General features: G+C 37.9%; 1 protein-coding gene across 22 annotated transcripts in view; it reads right to left on the bottom strand.

Moving 5' to 3' along the window:
- The window catches only part of DST (dystonin), a 470,287-nt gene that overhangs the window by 241,418 nt on the left and 208,661 nt on the right, over positions 1-20,208 (bottom strand). For all 22 annotated transcript variants that reach the window (XM_078055212.1, XM_078055192.1, XM_078055195.1 and 19 more), the window contains one exon: positions 12,197-12,258. In XM_078055212.1, coding sequence (XP_077911338.1) covers positions 12,197-12,258 — 62 coding nt within the window. The remainder of the gene's footprint in view (positions 1-12,196; positions 12,259-20,208) is intronic.

Here is a 20,208-nt window from a genome sequence, read left to right as displayed (position 1 = left end):
CATTTAACTGGCATCCATTACTAGAATATTAGTATAAAACCACTACAGCTGTACATTTTGGACAGTGTCCTCTTTGCAATATGCAGGCACTGGAGGACTCAATCCCATAAAAATGCAAACGTCAGGACCACATCTGTCATTGCTATGGAAGACAGGGCAAACCGGAAGCTTTTTCATGATCTTAAAAATCTATAGATACAAAGAGAGCACTATTCTCTGTTTTACAGATGAGGCCAACAAAGGCTTAGAAAAAGTCAAGGTCACATCTCTAGTCAATAGTCAAGGGAAGATGTGAGTCCAAGCGACTCAGCCCAAAGTCTGTGCTCTCAACCACCACACTATATGGGTTCTAAAGGGACAAAGTGACAAAGGATGCTATAAAAAGTAGGCATCGGTTAGAAAAACTACGTACCAAGGCAGACTCCAGGCATGACCAACTTACTTCCATGCTGGCCTTCCTACCCCTAACTGACCTTTTGTCTTGAATCTGTCTGGAATCCACCAGAGATTTCCCTTCCAGCAGGATGGCCAGAGCGCTCTATCATTTATAGGCTGCAGTGAATCAGGTTCCCATCAGTCCTTCCTCCTAACCCTCGCTGAGACCAACTGACCTGGGCATCCAAGATGGAACATGAACACCCTGGAACACAGTGCTTTAGGAGGATACATACATGCACTGGGCCCTTGGATAAAAAAGAGGATTTTCTAAGGAATGAACGAAGATTCAGAGTGAGGTTTAATCTTAAACCTATTAAACTAAACTCTTTCTCCTCTAATGTATTCTGTCTCACTGGAGCTCTTAACATCTATAAAATAGGATATGCATTAGATAAGATCTAGTGGGCTAGCCTGAGAACAAGACCGCATTACAACATATTTCAGCTATACAGGGAAATGCAGGCCTCCAAAAATGACTTATAAAAGTTCCCATTCAGATGTTAAGGGCTCTGTACAGATATAGTATCAAAAACTGATCTTACGGGCGCCTGGGTGGCTCAGTTGGTTAAGCGACTGCCTTTGGCTCAGGTCATGATCCTGGAGTCCCCGAATCGAGTCCCGCATCGGGCTCCCTGCTCAGCAGGGAGTCTGCTTCTCCCTCAGACCCTCCCCCTTCTCATGTGCTCTCTTTCTCATTCTCTCTCTCTCAAATAAATAAATAAAATCTTTAAAAAAAAAAAACTGATCTTAAAATGAATGCCATGGTCTCCCTAAATTTTATCTGAAAACCAGTAGTGTAATTCCATGAGAGTTTTATTAAATGACAAAGAAGAGTACCTGAACAGTTTTGATACGAAATTCTTGAAGCAAACATGAGTGTCAGATTAGCACCAAAAATAACAGTTCAGTGCCATCAGGCATTTACTGCAGCATTTTTAGAAGTATGCAACAGTTGTCCCAGCTCTAACAATTTCCCTCTGAAGTCACCCCTCTTATCTTTTTTCACAAAACAGAAATTTCTTCTACATTACATTAAGATCAAACGACTAGTGTATGGAACAGTTTCCAAACCCCTAGGCAAGTCCAGCTTGGCCCACTCCTACCTCTGGACACCCTGACCACCTTATCAAATTATCTCCAATTCTCAGCCCTCCTTGATTACTGGCTTCTATCTCCTTTGCTACTTGTCTTGCCCTGTCAGCCCCTTTTAAAGCTAGTTTCTGAATTCTCCCTCAGATTTACAGTTACAGCAAACCCTGACTAGGGCCTGGAAACAGGGTTTTCTATTTGATTCTGTGGAAAGGAATATCTGAGACCTACAGAGAAATCTAACTACATCTGCGTGATAGGTTCAGGACACACAACCCCAAAATACAGCACCTTGGTATACTGAATATTTTAACCTGAAGGGATTTGAAAAACAACAAGTGCTGGAAGGATTCTCTGACTCCCCATACCTCCTTCTCCCCTAAGGAGAGAAGGTCATAAGACCTTCACGTGAGAGGTGCCCTCCCTGTACCTGGAAGAAAAGAGCATCCTTATCTCTAAAGACAAAGGGACACTGAAAAAAACTGAACAAATAAGCCTTGCTAAGCTTCCCTTCAGCTTATTACCCTTAGCTCATACCCTTTTGTCCTATGACATTTTTCTATGACTTTCCACTCTTCATCAAATCTCATATAAAAACACTCAGGTTTAACCATTTCTTCTGGTCTTCATTTCCTTATGAAGGCTTCTGTTTCCCAAAACTTTTATTTTCTCTTGTTAATCTGTTTTCTGTTATACAGTCCAACTAAGAGCCTAGAAGGATAAAAGGAAAAGGGTTTTTTCCCTCCCCTACATAAAATAAGACCAGAGAATCTACTAATTTTATTAATATATTAGAGAATTCCCAAGGTATCTAGCTCCAGCCAGTATTCTTAACTAATGAAAATAGTAGATAAGTAGAGCAAAGCTAATTAGTAATTTTAGATAAATTAATCTCATCTATGAATATGGGTAAACTTCCTACCTAGCCACAAGTAGAAAAACTGAATTACACAGAGGAAATAACACGAAAAGGGACCAGAACATGGAAAGTCTGGCCCTGCTAATCATGACCTATAATGAAATGGATCTTTTTAGCTTTAAAAGGAAGCTAAAAGGAAAGAAGTCATTATGAATTTATTTTTCCTCCGGGTAACTTTTATCTCATTCCTCCCAAAGCAATCCTTTCACTTCCTGCACCATAGTAATTGTAGATCTATATTATAAACCGGGGGTGGGGGGGTTCATTTGGTTTTACATCATTCATTAAGCAACAAATTCCTTGGTATGGTCTGAAGCAAACAGTCGTGTATCAGACACTATGCTAGGTTCCGGGGATGCACTGTTTAATCAGACAGACACAGCTCTGTCCTCATGCAGCTTAGAGTCTAGTATCAAATAACAAACCAAGTCTTCTGCTTTAATCTACCTACTACAGAATGCATATACTTCTTCTGATGTCAAGGCCTATACAATATGGTTTAAAATGTCAGCACCACTGATCCAAGTGTAATTTTTTTCTTCTTCAAAAATGCCTTAGTCAATGCCCTTCCTCTAGCTAAAACAACTACCCTCAGGAATGCTGCTTGGCTTCTTTGTATACTTTTATCTATATTTCTAAATTCTTGTAAAATATATTGATTAGAGAAGAATGCAAATAAAAGTTTACGGTCATATAAAGAGGCCAAGCCATAACAGCAAAGACTTAAAGTATGTAGGGAAATGGCTACAAGAAATCAGAGCCGATTAAAGTGGCAATGTAACTGGACATACTGTTTTTTTGCCCTACTCCTCTGTCTTCATTTTTTCTTGATCATTCTTTAATTCTGTGTCTTTCTCTTGTGGCATGATGTGGTGGTATGACATCGTTTTTCTGTAAAGCCAGAAGGAGCCAGGACTAAAAAGCTCAGTCCTGACACATTCTAGCTACGTCATGCTGGGCAGATAACTTAGCCTCCCTCAGACTCCGTTTCCTCACTGGTAAAAACAAGAGTTAAATCAGATCATGTATGTTATGTATCCAGCCCAGTTTCTGGCACATGGTTAGTATTCAATAAAAGGTAGTGGTAGTGATGGACTAATGATAATAATGAATAAAGAAATCAAAAAGAAGAAAAATTACAATTGATCACAAGATGGGAATTAAAATTAAAATCACCTGGTGAAATTACTGACTAAATTTTGGTGTTCTTAATTTGAAAAGGTAGTTCACTATATTCTCGACAAACACTAAAATCACGTGTAATTGCTTAAATGACTCTCATGGGAGGAAAAAAAGTTTGTCTTCTTGTCATAAAATAACTTTAGTTCACAAGGTATTTTGCTATTAATTCATCTTCCATTCTATCCAAATAAACCCCTGATCTGTACTCTTAGAAATGTTAATGTCGTCAAAGTCTGTAAAATGATTGTAAAACTGTTCCCAGGGCAGATTAAAGAGACATGATAACTAAATTCAATACCTAAACACACACTGGATCCTGTCCTGGTATCCACAATATTTCGTTCCTTAACACCTGTGTATAAAATGTAAGACTCTTCCTAAAATGCCAGTTATCTTATGTCACTCTTGTCCTCAAAAACTTTTAAAACCTCGTTGGCTAACCAATCCCATCTGTTTGTTACCTGGCTTCATCTTCTATCCATTTTCTACCCAACCTGATCTCCTTCCAGCAAATGCTAGCAATCCAGTACATCAGACTCACTGTGCCCCTCCCCGCCACACCATCCCCTCCTCCTCTGCACCCAGCATAAGTCAACTTCCCTACCCTGGCATAGTCCCTGACTACTCAGAGCCCCCCAAGCATCCCAAATCTCATCTCTTAAAACCCTATTGTTTGCCATCCTTGGTACTTTATCCTAGGCTGTCCTGCCTAACGTTAACGGTTTAAATGTTTAATGATTTTACATATATGTACTTAGTATCTCCAACAAAATAGCTGCATGGGGGCGCCTGGCTGGCTCCATTGGTAGAGCATGTGACTCTTGATTTCAGGGTCCTGAGTTCAAGCCTCACGTTGAGTATAGAGCTTACTTTAAAAAAAAAAAAAAAAAAAAAAAAGCTGCATGAAAACAGAGTAGCTCCTAAACTGTATTTCAAATACAGCCCTGATTATACTAAAGTTCAATAAAGCACTGTTGAAAGTAAACAGTGTTATTATGGACTTTTTTTTCTTGATGAGGAATTTATCACCAAGATATCATTATTCTTCATGATGAGAAGACATTCAGAATTTCTCAATCCCAAGCTACTGTTCATCTACATAGAGCCATTTTCATACTCTTCCATGTACCTCTTTTACTATCTTGAAATCAACTATTTCTTCACATTTTTAAATCCTGATTTGCTTCTAAATTCTACACAGTGGGCCTTTAAACCAGACATTTCCCCAAAAAGCTTTCAACCCTTCCTCTACTACATAAATTGTTATCTCTTATACCACAACAGAAATAACTTAAATGTCAAGTCGTATTTGTAGAGAAATCAGACCAATGTCCAAATGTCAAGCTCAGCTTCTCCTTCAGCTTTAATCACTCCACTCTAAATTCACCCTTAAGAATTCAGTGTAATCAAGACAGCAAAAGATCTGTACTGAGGCAGACTGGGATGCATTTTTCACTTCCTCCTTAGACTCCTTTTCCAATCTATGGAAAATTACATAATCTCTCTTAGCCTTATTTTCCACATAGTCCTAAAAATTACTAGGTGTATGACCTTGGAAAATTACAGAACCTTTCTGTCCATCAATTTTATCATCTGTAACTCTGGGATAAAATAGGACCAGTCCATAAGGATAGTTGTGAGAATTAAATAAACTAAGACATGTGGGGTACCTGGGTAGCTCAGTCGGTTAAGCATCTGCCTTCAACTCAGGTCACGATCCTGGGGCCTAGGATCAAGCCCTACAGTGGGCTCCCTGCTCAGCAGGGAGTCTGCTTCTCCCTCTCCCTCTGAAAATGCCCCCTGCTTGTGCGCTCACTGGCTCTCTCTCTCAAATGAATAAATAAAAAAATCTTTAAAAATTTTTAAAAATTAAAAATAAATTTAAAAAAATAAACTAAGACATGTGAGTGACAGATCCTGGCACATGGTTACCTCTCAAGTACTATTAGCAGCTGTTATTAATATTGGTATTAATATTGTAAAGTACCTAGCATATAGGCTCAATAAAACATAGCTACTATTTTCTAAACCATATTAAAATATTTTTTGGTTATATCAAATGAAACTGAGGGTTAACTGTAATATTTATCCATTTACCTATGATAGGGGTTCTCAAAATGTAGCCTCAGCTTAGCAACTTCAGCATTTTATTAGAAACACAAATTCCTGGAACTTGTTAGAAATGGAAATTTTCAGGCTTCATCCCCGATCTAGTGAATCAGAAGCTCTTGGGGTAAGGCCCGTCATCTTTTTTAACAAGCCCTCTAAGTGAGTCTGATGGAGCTAAACTTTAAGAACCACTCATATAAGCCAAAGGTCTTTAAAATACATATATTATTTGCAGATTTTAAGAACCAAAACACTGCCTTATACTCTCAGAAGATGAATTTTTCATTAGCCCTTTATGAAGTCATCTGTGCCTACAGATGTAAAACCACTCAAGAAGTATGCAATGGTCAAGAACACAGAGCAGATTAGAGCTTTTTCTCTACTCTCTAAAAGTTATCACTCTGTTCTCAGCTTGGGGATATACATTTCCTTCCATCCACCAAATCAGAAAATAAAGAACAGTGTGATTGATTCAGTGGAGCCATGACATTGTTGACTTTAAAATGTGGGCAAAGGATATCTACGCTATGAATAAAGGAAGCTTTCCAAAGACAAGATGGAACAGAGTCAGCTGGGTGTCTCCCATGTGGTAACCAAGCAGGTAACCACCACACAGGGTGTGGGGGTGCAATATTGAATCCAGGGCCCCTTCCTCTCCAAATCCATTTATGTATCAGTAAATTAAAATTCAGACCAAATATCCTACTATATAATGTTAAGGGATAAATTTACAGTATAGCAAACTGGTACAGAAGAATTTATTTCCACTATAATCTGCCAGTTGAATGGACCCAAGGCAAGGAAAGCCCATTAAATGGACTTCTTCGGACTCTAATGTTCTCCCAAAAAATTGTTCATCCCCTTAAATTAGTCCTCTTAAATACAGCCTCTCAGTCATGGTTCAAGTTCTAATTCTGGGTCTAAGTAAACAATTAAAAGGGAATTTTTTAATCTTTGGTAACTGTTGAAGTACTTCAGAAAACAAAGGGCTTCCTTCTTTCTTGTTTTCCCCAGAGTAAGGGAAAAGCTAAATCATAGGTACTTAAATCTTAGGTGCCATTTCTTATACTACCATCTTGTTGATTTCTAAATAGCAAGACAGAATTGCATGTGATCAATAACAACAAAAACTAAATAATGATATAAGACCCTCTAGCTTATAAAGTTCCATAGGTAGAAGGGACATAAAAAAATATATACTGTAAATAATAAAAGACTGTCACCAATTTTATGTCTTAAAACAATTCTCTGGGTAAAATTTACCTAACTGAAGTCACGAACAATTTTGGTAAGAACCAGTTCATGGTTTTTAATACTATAATTAAAATTATGCTAAAGAATAATACATAAATGTTACCAACACCAATAGTTTACCTAAATATCCAATTTGCAAGGTAAACAATCCAGTCTACTCAATGTGTGAAGAGACTTGCAGAGGGAACAGACCTGAATGTGTCAATTGGACTTTATTATTAAAAGTATTCTGAAGAATGATGCATCCAAAGGAAAACACTCTTGCCAGAACAATCAGTTTAAGGACAGGCTTAGTCCTACAACTGAAATATGAGAACACTAATATTTAAATACATTTAGAAAAATGCCAAAGGCATCTGTTCACCCACAAATATAAATTTTAATTAAGCAATCTGCTTATTTTAAATGAATGTAATTATAGCTCTGGTGAATATAAAATAAGGCTATATTATTTTTTTAATACAGTTTTTCTCCCCCCCAAAAATTCTACCCAAATATTGTAAGGAAAAAAATGTTTATACATATGGATGTAATAGTAACTTAAGCAGTCATTTAAAAACTCCAATGTTTACTTTTCTCAGTCATCTAAACTTTTAAAAACTGATCATGCCAAAATCATTCCCTAAGCACTGGTCTATGCTATTTTGCAGCTGCATAAACCAAAACTTCCTAAATCACAGGGAATAATTGGTGAGCAGTTAAAACTACAGGTAGAGAAAAGTAAACAGAACCTCATAGCCAAGGGGAACCCACTGGCAGATCTGCAACCCGTCACAGTGCACAAGGAAACCAAACACTGGACACAGCCCCCCCGTTCTAATTCATATTCTCATCTCAGGCCTTGTACTGCAGTTCCACCAGTAAAGTTCTCCCTTCCGGTAAAGGAAGGCAGCAAATCAGAGGATGTGGAAGATGTCCTCCAGCTGTGAATCTAAGTGAAATTACAACTGAGGAGTAAAAATGGCCAATCTTTCAGAAGTATGGTGGGCCTTCGTTGATTCCCTTTCTGCAAGGAGAGTGTGTGGGAGAAGAGGAAAACAGAGGAATAAAAAAAACCTTGGGCCCCAAGGTCAATCCATAAATGCCTGGGGAGCGGTGTACAGAGAGGAGAGGAGGGTATGGCTAAGAGGATTACCTCAAATAAATAATTGTTCTTCAGTGTCCCAGTAGGACCCTACAGCAAGAAGGCAACAGGCCAATCTATTACCTCAACAGATTCTGAACCTAAATCCCAGCTTTTCCTACTAAAAGGGAAAGTACTGGGGCCCCTGGGTGGCTCAGTCGGTTAAGTGCCTGCCGTGGGCTCAGGTCAGGATCTCAGGGTCCTGGGATGGAGGCCTGCGTCGAGCTCCCTACTCGCAGGAAACCTGCTTCTCCCTTTCCCCCCTGCTCGTGCTCCTCTTGCTATCTCTCTCTCTCCTTCTCAAATAAATAAATAAAATCTTTTTTAAAAAAATAAATAAAAGGCAAAGTACTTGTGGTAAGAAAAGGGATTTGGACGAGGGAGGAGAAGTTCCAGAGGCAACTTACACATTGTGCCAATTAACATATTTTATGCTTAAATGGATTAACTCCTTTATATACTCACACTAACCTATCACTGCCACCATTTTACAGATGAGAGCCTAAGAAGGTTAAGGTCACACAAATAATAAACTGTAAAGCCTGGACACAACCCCCTGTCTGACCTCTTGTTACATCTTTGGCTCACATGCCACAGACTAACAACTTTGAAGGAACCATTCTTCTTTCAAAGATAATTTGCCGTAACTTAGCAAAATATTTAATTTAAAAAATGAAAAGAAAAAATTCAGCAAAGTCAAATCTGTTCTGGAACTAAACCTCTCAATTGCCTCACTGCCCAAAGCAGCAGAACCACCAAGAACAGTTACCCCTGGAGACAAAACTGTGCTGGAGAGAACAGGGTAAAATAATTATATAATATTAAATTAAAATAAATAAAACAATAATTTAGAAAGGGCAAAATTTGTAACAATTATTTCAGAAGGTGGGGAACACATCCCTAGCTGGGGTCAGCACTCCCCAGCAGCTGAACCAAGGGCAAAGTCTCCAGGCCCTACACCCCAAGGCACAACTCCGGGGCTGTGTGAGAGCACCCTTAGTGCACAAGACAGCCATTTCTCCCCTCTTTGCCCCCTTTAACTTCCTCCCTCACCTCTTCTTCTCTCTCTTCTCCTAGAACTCCCCTATATACCTCCCTTTCCCCATGGTTTAAGGACTACTTGTGACTACAGTTAAAACTGATGAAACATAAAGAAGACACATAGGGATTATCCAATTATCTAAATGATTTCATTCCCATTTTTTTCTCTCCTTACCCATTTTCATTTTATTGACTCATTTGTCATGGCCATCCTTTCCTATGATCCCATTTTATTAAAAACTCTTAAAATACCATACCTCTCATTCATTGAAAAGGAATATGGTAAGGCAAAAAAGACATGGGACCTGCTTCTCCCCTTTCCCTAATTCTCCCTCAAAGATGTTCAATATTTCAAGTGAAGAATATAAGAAAATCAATACAGAAAGAAATATTACTTTATAATATTAAAATTTTTTACTTAAAATTCACATACTCATATTTCACACTAATGGGATTAGGACCAAATGGCCACCTAGAGCAAAGGTGTCCAGCATTTTTTTTTAGTGAGACAAAAGAGGCTGACTACATAGTGCAACATTCCTTTTACCATCACTTGAGTGAAACATGGAAAAGATGACATGCAGGCTGCCCTTTCTCTGGTTAACTAATAAAAACACAAAACTTAACAGCCTGATGCCTCTAAATGTTTTAGGATATTTATTTTTCTTCACTTGAGGATAAAGCTATAACTTCTAGACATAAAAGAATGAAAGATTAAAAAACTGTGTTCTCACATATTTGAGTTTTGTGCCAGAAATTTCAGGGCACAATTTTTAAGATCATAAGGGAAGACTACTTTGAGCTGATACTAGAGCAAAACAGAACAAGAATGTAAGCAACTGACCGTGGGAGTTAGCCAAGACTGTACTGTCCAGCTTTCCCCCACTCCCTACAGTGACTCCTCATTTAATAAGAGTTAACTGCAAATTCTGACACTGTAACATACTTCAGGAAACAAATAAGCCAATTTGATTACAAACCTAATCAGTTGGGCTGGTATCTATCTAATGGCTGTTGTGCATAAAATAACATATTTTCCCATTTCTTACTGTGTTGCAGCAGATAAACCTTAAATCTTGAGATTCGTCATTTTATCAAAAAAACAAGTAGTCACATAGTCCAAGTAAATCAGGCTTTGAATGCTTGCTGTCTGACTCTGAAGGCTATGTGTATATAACCACTAAATTAAACCACCTTGGGTAGTTGCTAGAAGAATTAAATGATTTAATGTATGCAATGTATATTACACACAGTGAGAATACTCTTGCCAGGCACTGTGATGGGCCCTAGAATAAATAATATAGACTTTGTCCTCAAGCAGCTCTAACAGTGTTTTGACATTTTTAGCAAAAGAAGTCTCTCTCACTACCCACTTACTCAACCATTCAATTTATGAACTACTTGTAAGATGAATGGCCCAGCCCAACATGCCTGGCACACAGTACACCCCCAGTAAGTAGCCAGTGCTGTACTCCCTATGCGGGTCATCCTCATTTGTGTTTCTACTTCTCTCTGATGCCCACTGCCAACAGCTGTAATTTGATTACCAACCGTGAACCATAGCAGTTATGCTCCAGAAGACATGGGGCAACCCTCTGTGCCCACCAAAATGCCCACCCCAAGAGAGCCACAGCTACAAAGATTGCTAGGACATCAGCCACCAAAGGGGAACCTCTTCATCAAAAACTTTGCTTCCCTTGGATTCACCTCAGAAATGGGGAACTCCTGTCAGAGCCTTCAGCTCCAAAGTTCCATAACACAACCCTCACATCAGCCCATCTCTGCCCTGTCCTGTGGAAGAGTCCCACTCACAAAATGTGCATGATGAGACAAAAGCTTAGAAGAGAGTAGGTAAACTGCTGGTATCCTTCATTAGTATTCACAACATATTTCTTCACAAAATCATCATAAAGCAGAGTGTCTCAACCTTTTATCTTTTGCCAACACACCAAAGGATTCAGCTCCCAGCAGTACCAGAAACTCCCTACAGAAATGATTCTCAGTTGGAGAGTGGGTGACATGGCCTGTCTGATATACTAGAATTTGGGAAAAGGATTTTGTCAATGGGTAGTGAGAGAAGGGGGACTAAAACATCCCTTGGTGATTTTGATATGCCCCTTGAAATGAGAATCACTTTTACAGAAGGCTATTAGATGCTATTACTATTGGTACTACTTTGCTACATGATGCTTTAAATAGGATTTGTGAGTAGCTTAAGAATATAACCACACTTAAAATAATGTTTATTTGTGAGAAAATTCTTTCTAAGTCCCAAACAGCGGACTTAAAACGTTACCTGTTTCCATCTTTAGGACTATCCGTAAGAGGGGGGGAAAAGTGATTAATAGTTCATTGTGAAGTCATACAGGTGCTTTAGCTGAGATTTATAGAAGGGTTTCAGTGGGATCCAATAACTCCATGAAATTGTATGCAAATTTTATGTGCATGTTTATTTTTCTGGAGAGCTTATATCAGATCTTCAAAGTGTCCCAGAGCACACAAATAAATATTAATTTCAGAACCACAACTATTTACTACACAGAGAAATGTACACATAAGCACCAATATCTGAGTCATACCAAGTACAAGAAGTTAAAGAACTCTAGACTTCTGTCTCTATAATCCATCCTTATTCTCATGTAACCCTCTGCCATCCACATATATCTGATGCCAGAACTTGGTTTGAATCTTGAGAAAGAAAAAATCTTACTGAGAATTGAAGTTTTTCCATGCCCTAATACATAAATATTTACATACTTCTTAAACTGCTGAGATTTTTTTCAGAGTCCAATAATAATAGGTTTTAACTAATGTCACAGAATGCACTGTAATCACTGTGTACTTACCTTCTCACCTTCATCACCCCCCACAGGCCACACACCAGATAATTTTAGATAACTACAATGCATGTCAAATGCTCTAGAATTTAAACTTTCAATTTGATACTGAAAAGCTATGCTTCAGAGCTATATGATCAATTCCTACACAATAATTAAAGGCATGCTAAACAATTCCAAGATGTGAAAATAAGATTAACTGACCTTCATGAGATGCTGATTTATCCATTTTGTAAACGTTTTCTTTTGAACTTTGTCCCGTTCATCTGGAAGGGGAAAAAAGATATAAAATGAAGTTGGTAAAATCTACAAAGAGGAGACTTTAATTGTGATTATGCACATAAACAAAAGTAAGGTACTCAAAAAAACATTGTTTAGTATATTTGGATTTTCCTGTTACACTTTGGCAACTCACAGCTATCTGTAAGAAAATTAGAGAGCCATCTGTCAAACTGGTCTCTTCCTGGTGTTGTATTTACCAATGTTACTCCATTAAACAAACCCCTCTGCGCATTCTGTTGCATAAACTCCGTCACAACTACCATTACTAGGATGTTGTCTGACAAAAAAACCTTACTAGCTTCAGGTGAGCCCTTGCACTGAACATCCCTAAGCACCTGACCACATATTACCTCCCATCTGGTCTTCCAACTAAAAGAGGGAAGGTAGGTAGTGTCCTTCTCATCTTTTGGAAGAAGAAACCAAGACTTAGAGGGGTTAAAACACTTGTCCACAACTATTTAGCAAAATATTTAATAGCTGTGATAAAAGGCAGGACTTACATTCAGGTCCTTTGGCTGAAGTAAACTCTGGTTTAATGACTAACCATGCTGCTTCTTTTCTAGACTCCCAGTTTTGAATTGTCTGGTAAAAAAGAAACATCCCAACTAGATCCTCACTACAGAGAGCTGATACTGCCCTGGTTACCACAGACATGGTACACAGAAGAATGAGGGAAGGCTTCTTATGATTTAAGGAGAAAGAGTACTAGAATGTTGTGGTTCATCACGTCATTATTTCAAAAGAAAACCATAACCTTCCAACATCTAGAACTGACACTCAAAACTATACTACCTTCCTCCTCCCTGGTTCTAGGCAGCAATTCCCTACCTTCTTGTTTCCCTTCTTCCTCCTTTCTGCATCTAGGATAGTGATTTCTTCTTCCTTGGTGGTCTTCTTCCTTCCCTACCACAGTTTGAAATTTTCCATCCATAGCCACCCTAGGGGTAGGCTATGTCTCACTCCGCCCCCCTTCTTCATCCCTGAATGCCCTTAAACTATTTTAATGGAAATGAAGTTCCTTTGAAAATGTTTGTTCTATTTATTAAAAGTATTTATGGACACTGTTAAGGAGATTGGATTCAGATAGCTGCATAGCAATACCCTAAACTCACCTTCTATAGACACACCAAATCTACAGCCACATATGAATGAATTCCCTCTGATAAAGACCTGAAAACTAGCTGAACATCTCCTCCACAACAAAGAACAACAACAACAACAATAACAAAAACCCACAGTGAGACAGCTAGGAGAGGCAGACATGGTCTCACCAAAAACCCTACCCCAGGTGCAGTGACCCACAACAGGAAGGGATCTCACAAATGTGGAGCATCTACCTGAGGAGCAAGGTATTTGTGCCCCACATCAGGTATCACAACCCTTGGACCTGCACCAGAGAGATGGACCCCCAAAACATCAGACTTTGAAAAACAACAGCGCTTACTTCCAAGAGACCCAAAGGGCTGTGTGGGAAAGAGAATGTCCACTCTTAAAGGGCTCACACACAGACTCACTCACTCAGGGACCCAGCACAAAAGCAGCAGTTTAAAAAGCACCTAGACCACATGAGAAGGAGATTCATTAGCTAATCTTAAACCTTCTACTGGACGTGCAAGGGCACCACCACCCCCTTCTCCCACAGTCCCACTTCAGCCAGTAGGCAGCCTTGTACTGCCCCCAAGCCCTGGGCTGCCCTGGGCTGCCCCCAAGCACTACTGAAGGTGGTGGGTTTGCCCCAGCCCTAGGCTCCGTGTGGACTCTACTAAAGCCAGTGGGCACACGCAGTCCACACAGGGGTGACACTTGAAGCCCTTGTCTCTGGTGGCCAGGGTGGACTGTGTTGCTGGACTCCATGGAACTGAAACAATAGAAGAGATAGTTCTTGGCAAGCTACCGCTCCCAGGGCACAGCACAAACATTAGACAGATACACCCCCCGTGTTCCTATAAAAAAGGTCTATTTATTCATCTTGGAGCATTAGCCAGAGGGGTAGGCTTCAGGTATACCATCCATCTAAAAACCACGGAGGAGCTCTTAGAAAACATAGGCCAGAGGACGCCACCTTTGTACTCTCCCTCAGCCTCACTACAGCTTACAGGTACTTCCCAGAAAGAGCTTATACACTCATCTGGAGCCCTGATTTTTTCAACTGTTTCCAAGAAGACATCTCTAAATCACTTGGTCTGCAGGCCCAGGAGAGGTTATGACTATGGTCCCACAGGACTGTATATATTTGCATACATTAAAAGGTGCTGCCTGAGGGTCTGGCTTCCAATCAGCCAGAAAATAAATGCCGAGTGAGATCCCTTCCTTTGGAACACTGTCAGGGTTTGGCACAATCTCAACAACTGGGACATGTCAAGGATAAAGCAGGCTGCTTAAACAATCACAAAAGTTTGAGAGACAACAAAGAGCTAGGGCAAGGTTGAATGATAAGGTCCATCGCCTACACAAAACCACTCCTTCAAGACGGGGAGAGGTAGGTGATTTGCCTGATACACAGAAATGAACATAGAGAGACAAGCAAAATGAGGGAACACAGGAATATGTTCCAAGCAAAAGAACAAGATAAGAACTCAGGAAAAAACCTTAATGAAATGGAGATAAGTAACTTATCAATAAAGAGTTCAAGTAATGGTCATTAAGATACTCAAAGAACTTGAGAGAAGAATGGATGAATTTCAACAAAGATAGAAAATATTAAGAAAGTACTAAACAGAAGTCACAGAGCTGAAGAATATAATAACTGAATTGAAAAATGGATCAGAGTGGTTCAACAGCAAACTAGATGAAGCAGAAGAACAGATCATCCTAGAAGACAGGGCAGTGGAACCCACCCAAACACAGCAGCAAAAAGAAAAAAAAAAGAATTTTAAAAAGAGGAGATAGCTTAAGAGACCCATAAAACAACATCAAGCAGAATAACATTTACATTGTAAGAATCTCAGAAGAAGAAAAAGAATGAGAAAAAGGGGCAAAAAACTTTTTTGAAGAAATAATGGCTGAACATTTCCCTAACCTAAGGAAGGAAGGAGACATCCAGGTCCAGGAAGCACAGAAAGTTCCATGTAAGAAGAACTCAAAGAGACCCACACCAAGAGACATTGTAATTAAAATGTCAAAAGTTCAAGAAAAAGAGAGAATCTTAAAAGCAGCAAGAGAAAAACCACTTGCTACATACAAGGAAGCCCCATAAGACAATAAGTTGATTTTTAAGAAGAAACTTTGAAGGCCAGAAGAAAGTGGCATGATATATTCAAAATATTTAAAGGAAAAAACTTCCAACCAAGAATACTCTACCCATCAAGTTTATCATTCAGAATTGAAAGAGAGGTAAAGAGTTTTCCAGACAAGTAAAAGCTAAAGGTATTCATCACCACTAAACTGGCCTTCCAAGAAATGTTACAGAAATTTCTTCAAGCTGAAAAGAAAAGGCACTAACTAATTAACAAGAAAACTTATGTTTACATAAGTAAAAACTGCACTGGGAAAGCAAATATAAATGTAGTGGATTAACCACTTGTAAATGTGTGAAGGTTAAAAGACAAAAGTAGTAAAATTAACTATAGCTACAATAGTAAGTTAAGGGGTAAACAAAATAAAAATATGTAAGATATGATATCAAAAACAAAAAACATGAGGGTGGAAGCAAAGTAAAAGGTACAGTTCTTAGAATGTGCTCAAACTCAAATTACTATCAACTTAAAATAGACTGTTATATATAAAGAATGAGACAGATGAATCTCATAGTAACCACAAAGCAAAAACTTATAGTAGATACATAAAAGATAATGAGAAAGGAAACATAACCTAACACTAAAAAAAGTTATCAAATTACAATGGAAGAAAGCAAAAGAAGAAGAAAGGAACAGAGAGGAACTACAAAAACAACCAGAAAACAATTAACAAAATGACATTAAATACATACCTATCAATAACTGCTTTATTTTTTTTAAGATTTTATTTTTAAGTATTCTCTACTCCTAACATGGGGCTTGAACTCACAACCACAAGATCAAGAGTTGCATGCTCTACCAAGTGAGCCAGCCAGGTGCCCCAATAATTGCTTAAAATGTAAATGGACTAAATTCTTCAATCAAAAGACACAGATTGGCTCAATGGATTCAAAAAACAAGACATCTATATATTGCATGTAAGAGACTCACTTCAGATCTAAGGACACACAGACTGAAAGTGAAGGGATAGAAAACATACTGTATGCAAACAGAAGTGAAAAGAAAGCTGCTATGGCTACACTTATATCAGACAAACTAGACTTTAAAACAAAGACAGTGTAAAAGACAAAGAAGGACATTACATAATGATAAAAGGGTCAATCCAACAAGAGGATTTAACACTTGTAAACATTTATGCACTCTAAATACATGAAGCAAATATTAACAAGACCTAAAGGGAGAAACTGACAGCAATACAATAATAGTATGGGACTTTAACAACCCATTTATATCAATGGATAGATCACCCACACAGAAAATTAATAAGGAAACATTGGCCTTAAATGATACGTTGGACCAGATGGACTTAATACATATATACAGAATATTCTATCCAAAAGCAGCAGAATACACATTCTTCTCAAGTACACGTGGAACATTCTCCAGGACAGATCAAATGTTAGACCAAAAAACAAGTCTCAACAAACTTAAGAAGATTAAAATCATATCAAGCATCTTCTCTGACTACGATGGTATAAAACTAGAAATTAATTACAGGAACAAAAATCACAAATACATGGAGATTAAACAACATGCTACTGAACAACCAATAAGTCAACAAAAAAATCAAAGGAGTAATTAAAAAATACCTTGGGACAAATGAAAATGTAAATACAACATTCCAAAACCTATGGGATACAGCAAAAGCAGTTTTAAGCAGAAAGTTCACAGCAATACAGGCCTGCCCTAAGAAACAAGGAAAAATTCAAATAAACAATCCAACTTTACATCTAAAGGAACTGGAAAATAAAAGCAAAGAAAGCCCAAAATTAGTAAAAGGAAGGAAATAATAAAGAGTGGAAAATACTTCCTTAACTTATAATAGGGTTATGTCCCAGTAACCCCATCAGAGATTGAAAATATCATAGATTGATAATGTATATATTACAGCAAACCTACAGAACATCACAGCTTAGTCTAGCCTACCTTAAACATGCTAAGAACACTTACACTGGCCTACAGTTGGGCAAAATCATCTAACACAAAGCCTATTTTATAATAAGTGTTGATTCATCATGTAATTTATTGAATACTATACTGAAAATGAAAAACATAATGGTTTTAATGGTTGTAACTATATTAGTTGTTACCTGTCATTGCATGCCTGCCTGGGAGCTGCAGCTGACACTGCCCACCACCATGAGAGAGTATTATACCACATTTCAGGAGCCAAAAAAAAGGATCAAAATTCAAAGTATAGTTCCCTACTGAATGGAAATCACTTTCATACTAGAGTAAGTCAAAAAATCTAACTTGAACCACCATAAGTTAGGGACCATCTATAAATGAAATGTAGACAAAATAAATAAATAAATAAGATCAATGAAGTCAAGAGCTGGTTCTTTGAAAAGATATATGAAAAGATAAAATTGACAAGCTTTTGCCTAGACTCACCAAAAAAAAGAGAGCTCAAATAAATAAAATTGGAAATGAAAGAGCAGTTATAACTGATACCAAAGAAATACAAAGGATCATGAAGAAACTACTATGAACAAATTATACCCCAACAAATTAAACGTAGGATGGATAAATTCCCAGAAACATACAATTTTCCAAGATCAAATCATGAAGAAATAGAAAAGCTGAATAGATCAAGTACTAGTAAGGAGATTGAATCAGTAATGAAAAAACCCCCAACAAACAGAAGTTCAAGAGTACACAGCTTTTTATTGCTGTGGGTTTGGTATATACGGCCTTTATTATGTTAAGCTGTGTTCCCTTTACACCCACTTCTTTGAGTTTTTATCATAATGGATGTTGAAATTTGTCGTGTCTTTTTTCATCTATTGAGATAATATAATTTTTATCCTTCATTTTGTTAATGTGGTGTATCATTTTGATTGATTTGTGAATGTCAAATCACCCAGAACAAATCCCACTTGATTATGATGTATGACCCTTTTAATCTATTGTTGAATTTGGTTTGCTAATATTTTGTTGAAGATTTTTGCATTTATGTTCATCAGGGATATTGGCCTATAATTTTCTTTTTCGTGGTGTCCTGTCTGGTTTTGATATCAAGGTAATGCTAGCCTTGTAAAATGAGTTTGGAAATGTTCTCTCCTCTTCGATATTTTTGAAACAATTTGAGGATAGCTATCAAATCTTTGAATGTTTGGTAGAATTCACAGATGGCCAAAAGTTCATGAAAAGATGTTCAATGTCACTAATTATCTGGGAAATGTAAATCAAAACCACAACGAGATATCACGGCACACCTGTTAAAATGGCTGTTATCAAAAAGTGAAGAAATAGCAAGTGCTGGAGAGAACATGGATGAAAGGGAACCCTTGTACTCTATTGGTGGGAATATAAATTGGTACAGCCACTATAGGAAACAGTATGGATGTTCCTGAAAAAATTAAAAATAGAATGACCATAGGGTAGTTGATCCAGTTATTTGACTTCTGGGTATTTATCCAGAGAAAACAAAAACACTAATTCCCAATGTAAAATCTCTAGGCGCAACTCTCCCCAAGAATAATGATATCAAATAATTGTTAACCAACATTATCATCCACAAAATATCATCCACAAAATAACATCCACAAAATATTAATTCCTCTGTTGGCCCCTTTGGGGTATCATCTGTACCTTACTCACCTTTGTCTACCCCACAGAAGATGTTATAGTGCTTTTATGCACTTAACAAATAATTACCCAAAATCTGAATTTATTATGCTTCAAAAAGGACAACTGAACTCTATAGAGGTAGGTATACTACTATATCTCTTAAAGAAATAATGGCATCTTAAACAACCTTGAGGCTTGCCATGCCTAAAGAGTTCAGAATGAACTTAAATTACTAGTACACAAGGTAAGAACAAAGAATAAGAAGCAACTACTAGTCCTACTTACTGATAAAATGTAGATTCTATACATCTCTCATTTACTCATTTGTTCCAACATCTATCAGGCCATATGATAAGCCCAGTGCCACGGTGGTAATGGGACAACCATGCTGACAGAAAGTGCACTGGCCCTTGCTCTCCGGAGTTCATCATCTAGAGAGGGCACCTGACATGAAGGCAGTGTGATAAGCATGCCAACTGAGCAAATGATGCAGCATTTACCATGTAAGCAAGCACAAATGAGAGAAAGACCAACCCTGCTCAGGGCAGTCAAATGGGACTTGAAGGAAAATAAGTAGATTAGCAAGACAGAAGCCAGCCATGTGTTAAAACCCATGTGTTGTGATTCCCTCCAGAGTCCTTTCCTCTACCCCAAAGATAGAGTCATCTTGCAAATGGAAGTGCTGAACACATCTCAATCACAGACAGGGTGCTGAAGAATCTGGCTCTACCATGTGAAAGAAATTTCTGTGCCATGTGAACTTCGGACAAGCAAGTGCAAACAATAAAACCTCTGCACCAAAGTCTAGTACTCCTATCACCTTTTCAGCAGTGCTTTTCCAAGCCTCTAGCAAGACGAAAACAGAGTAAGGGAATAAAAAAAAGATTACTTCTTAGGCAATATCCACATTATTCCCATCCAATTAATAACCTAGGACCCTAATCTTAAATCATCAAAAAAAGACATTAAAATGTAGTATTAATTAAAAATCTTCATAATTCAAGGATAGCTTTCATATCATGTTATAAAATATGAGATTAAGGCATTCCTGTAACTATCCTCCAAAATTTTATTAATTTTTTGGATTATCATGTAATAATACAAACTCTTAACAAATTTACTCTG

Source organism: Halichoerus grypus, chromosome 9 (assembly GCF_964656455.1).
Source record: "Halichoerus grypus chromosome 9, mHalGry1.hap1.1, whole genome shotgun sequence".
Taxonomy (NCBI): Eukaryota; Metazoa; Chordata; class Mammalia; order Carnivora; family Phocidae; genus Halichoerus; species Halichoerus grypus.
Note: the sequence above shows the minus strand (reverse complement) of the source record. Positions and strands in the feature narration are given on the sequence as shown.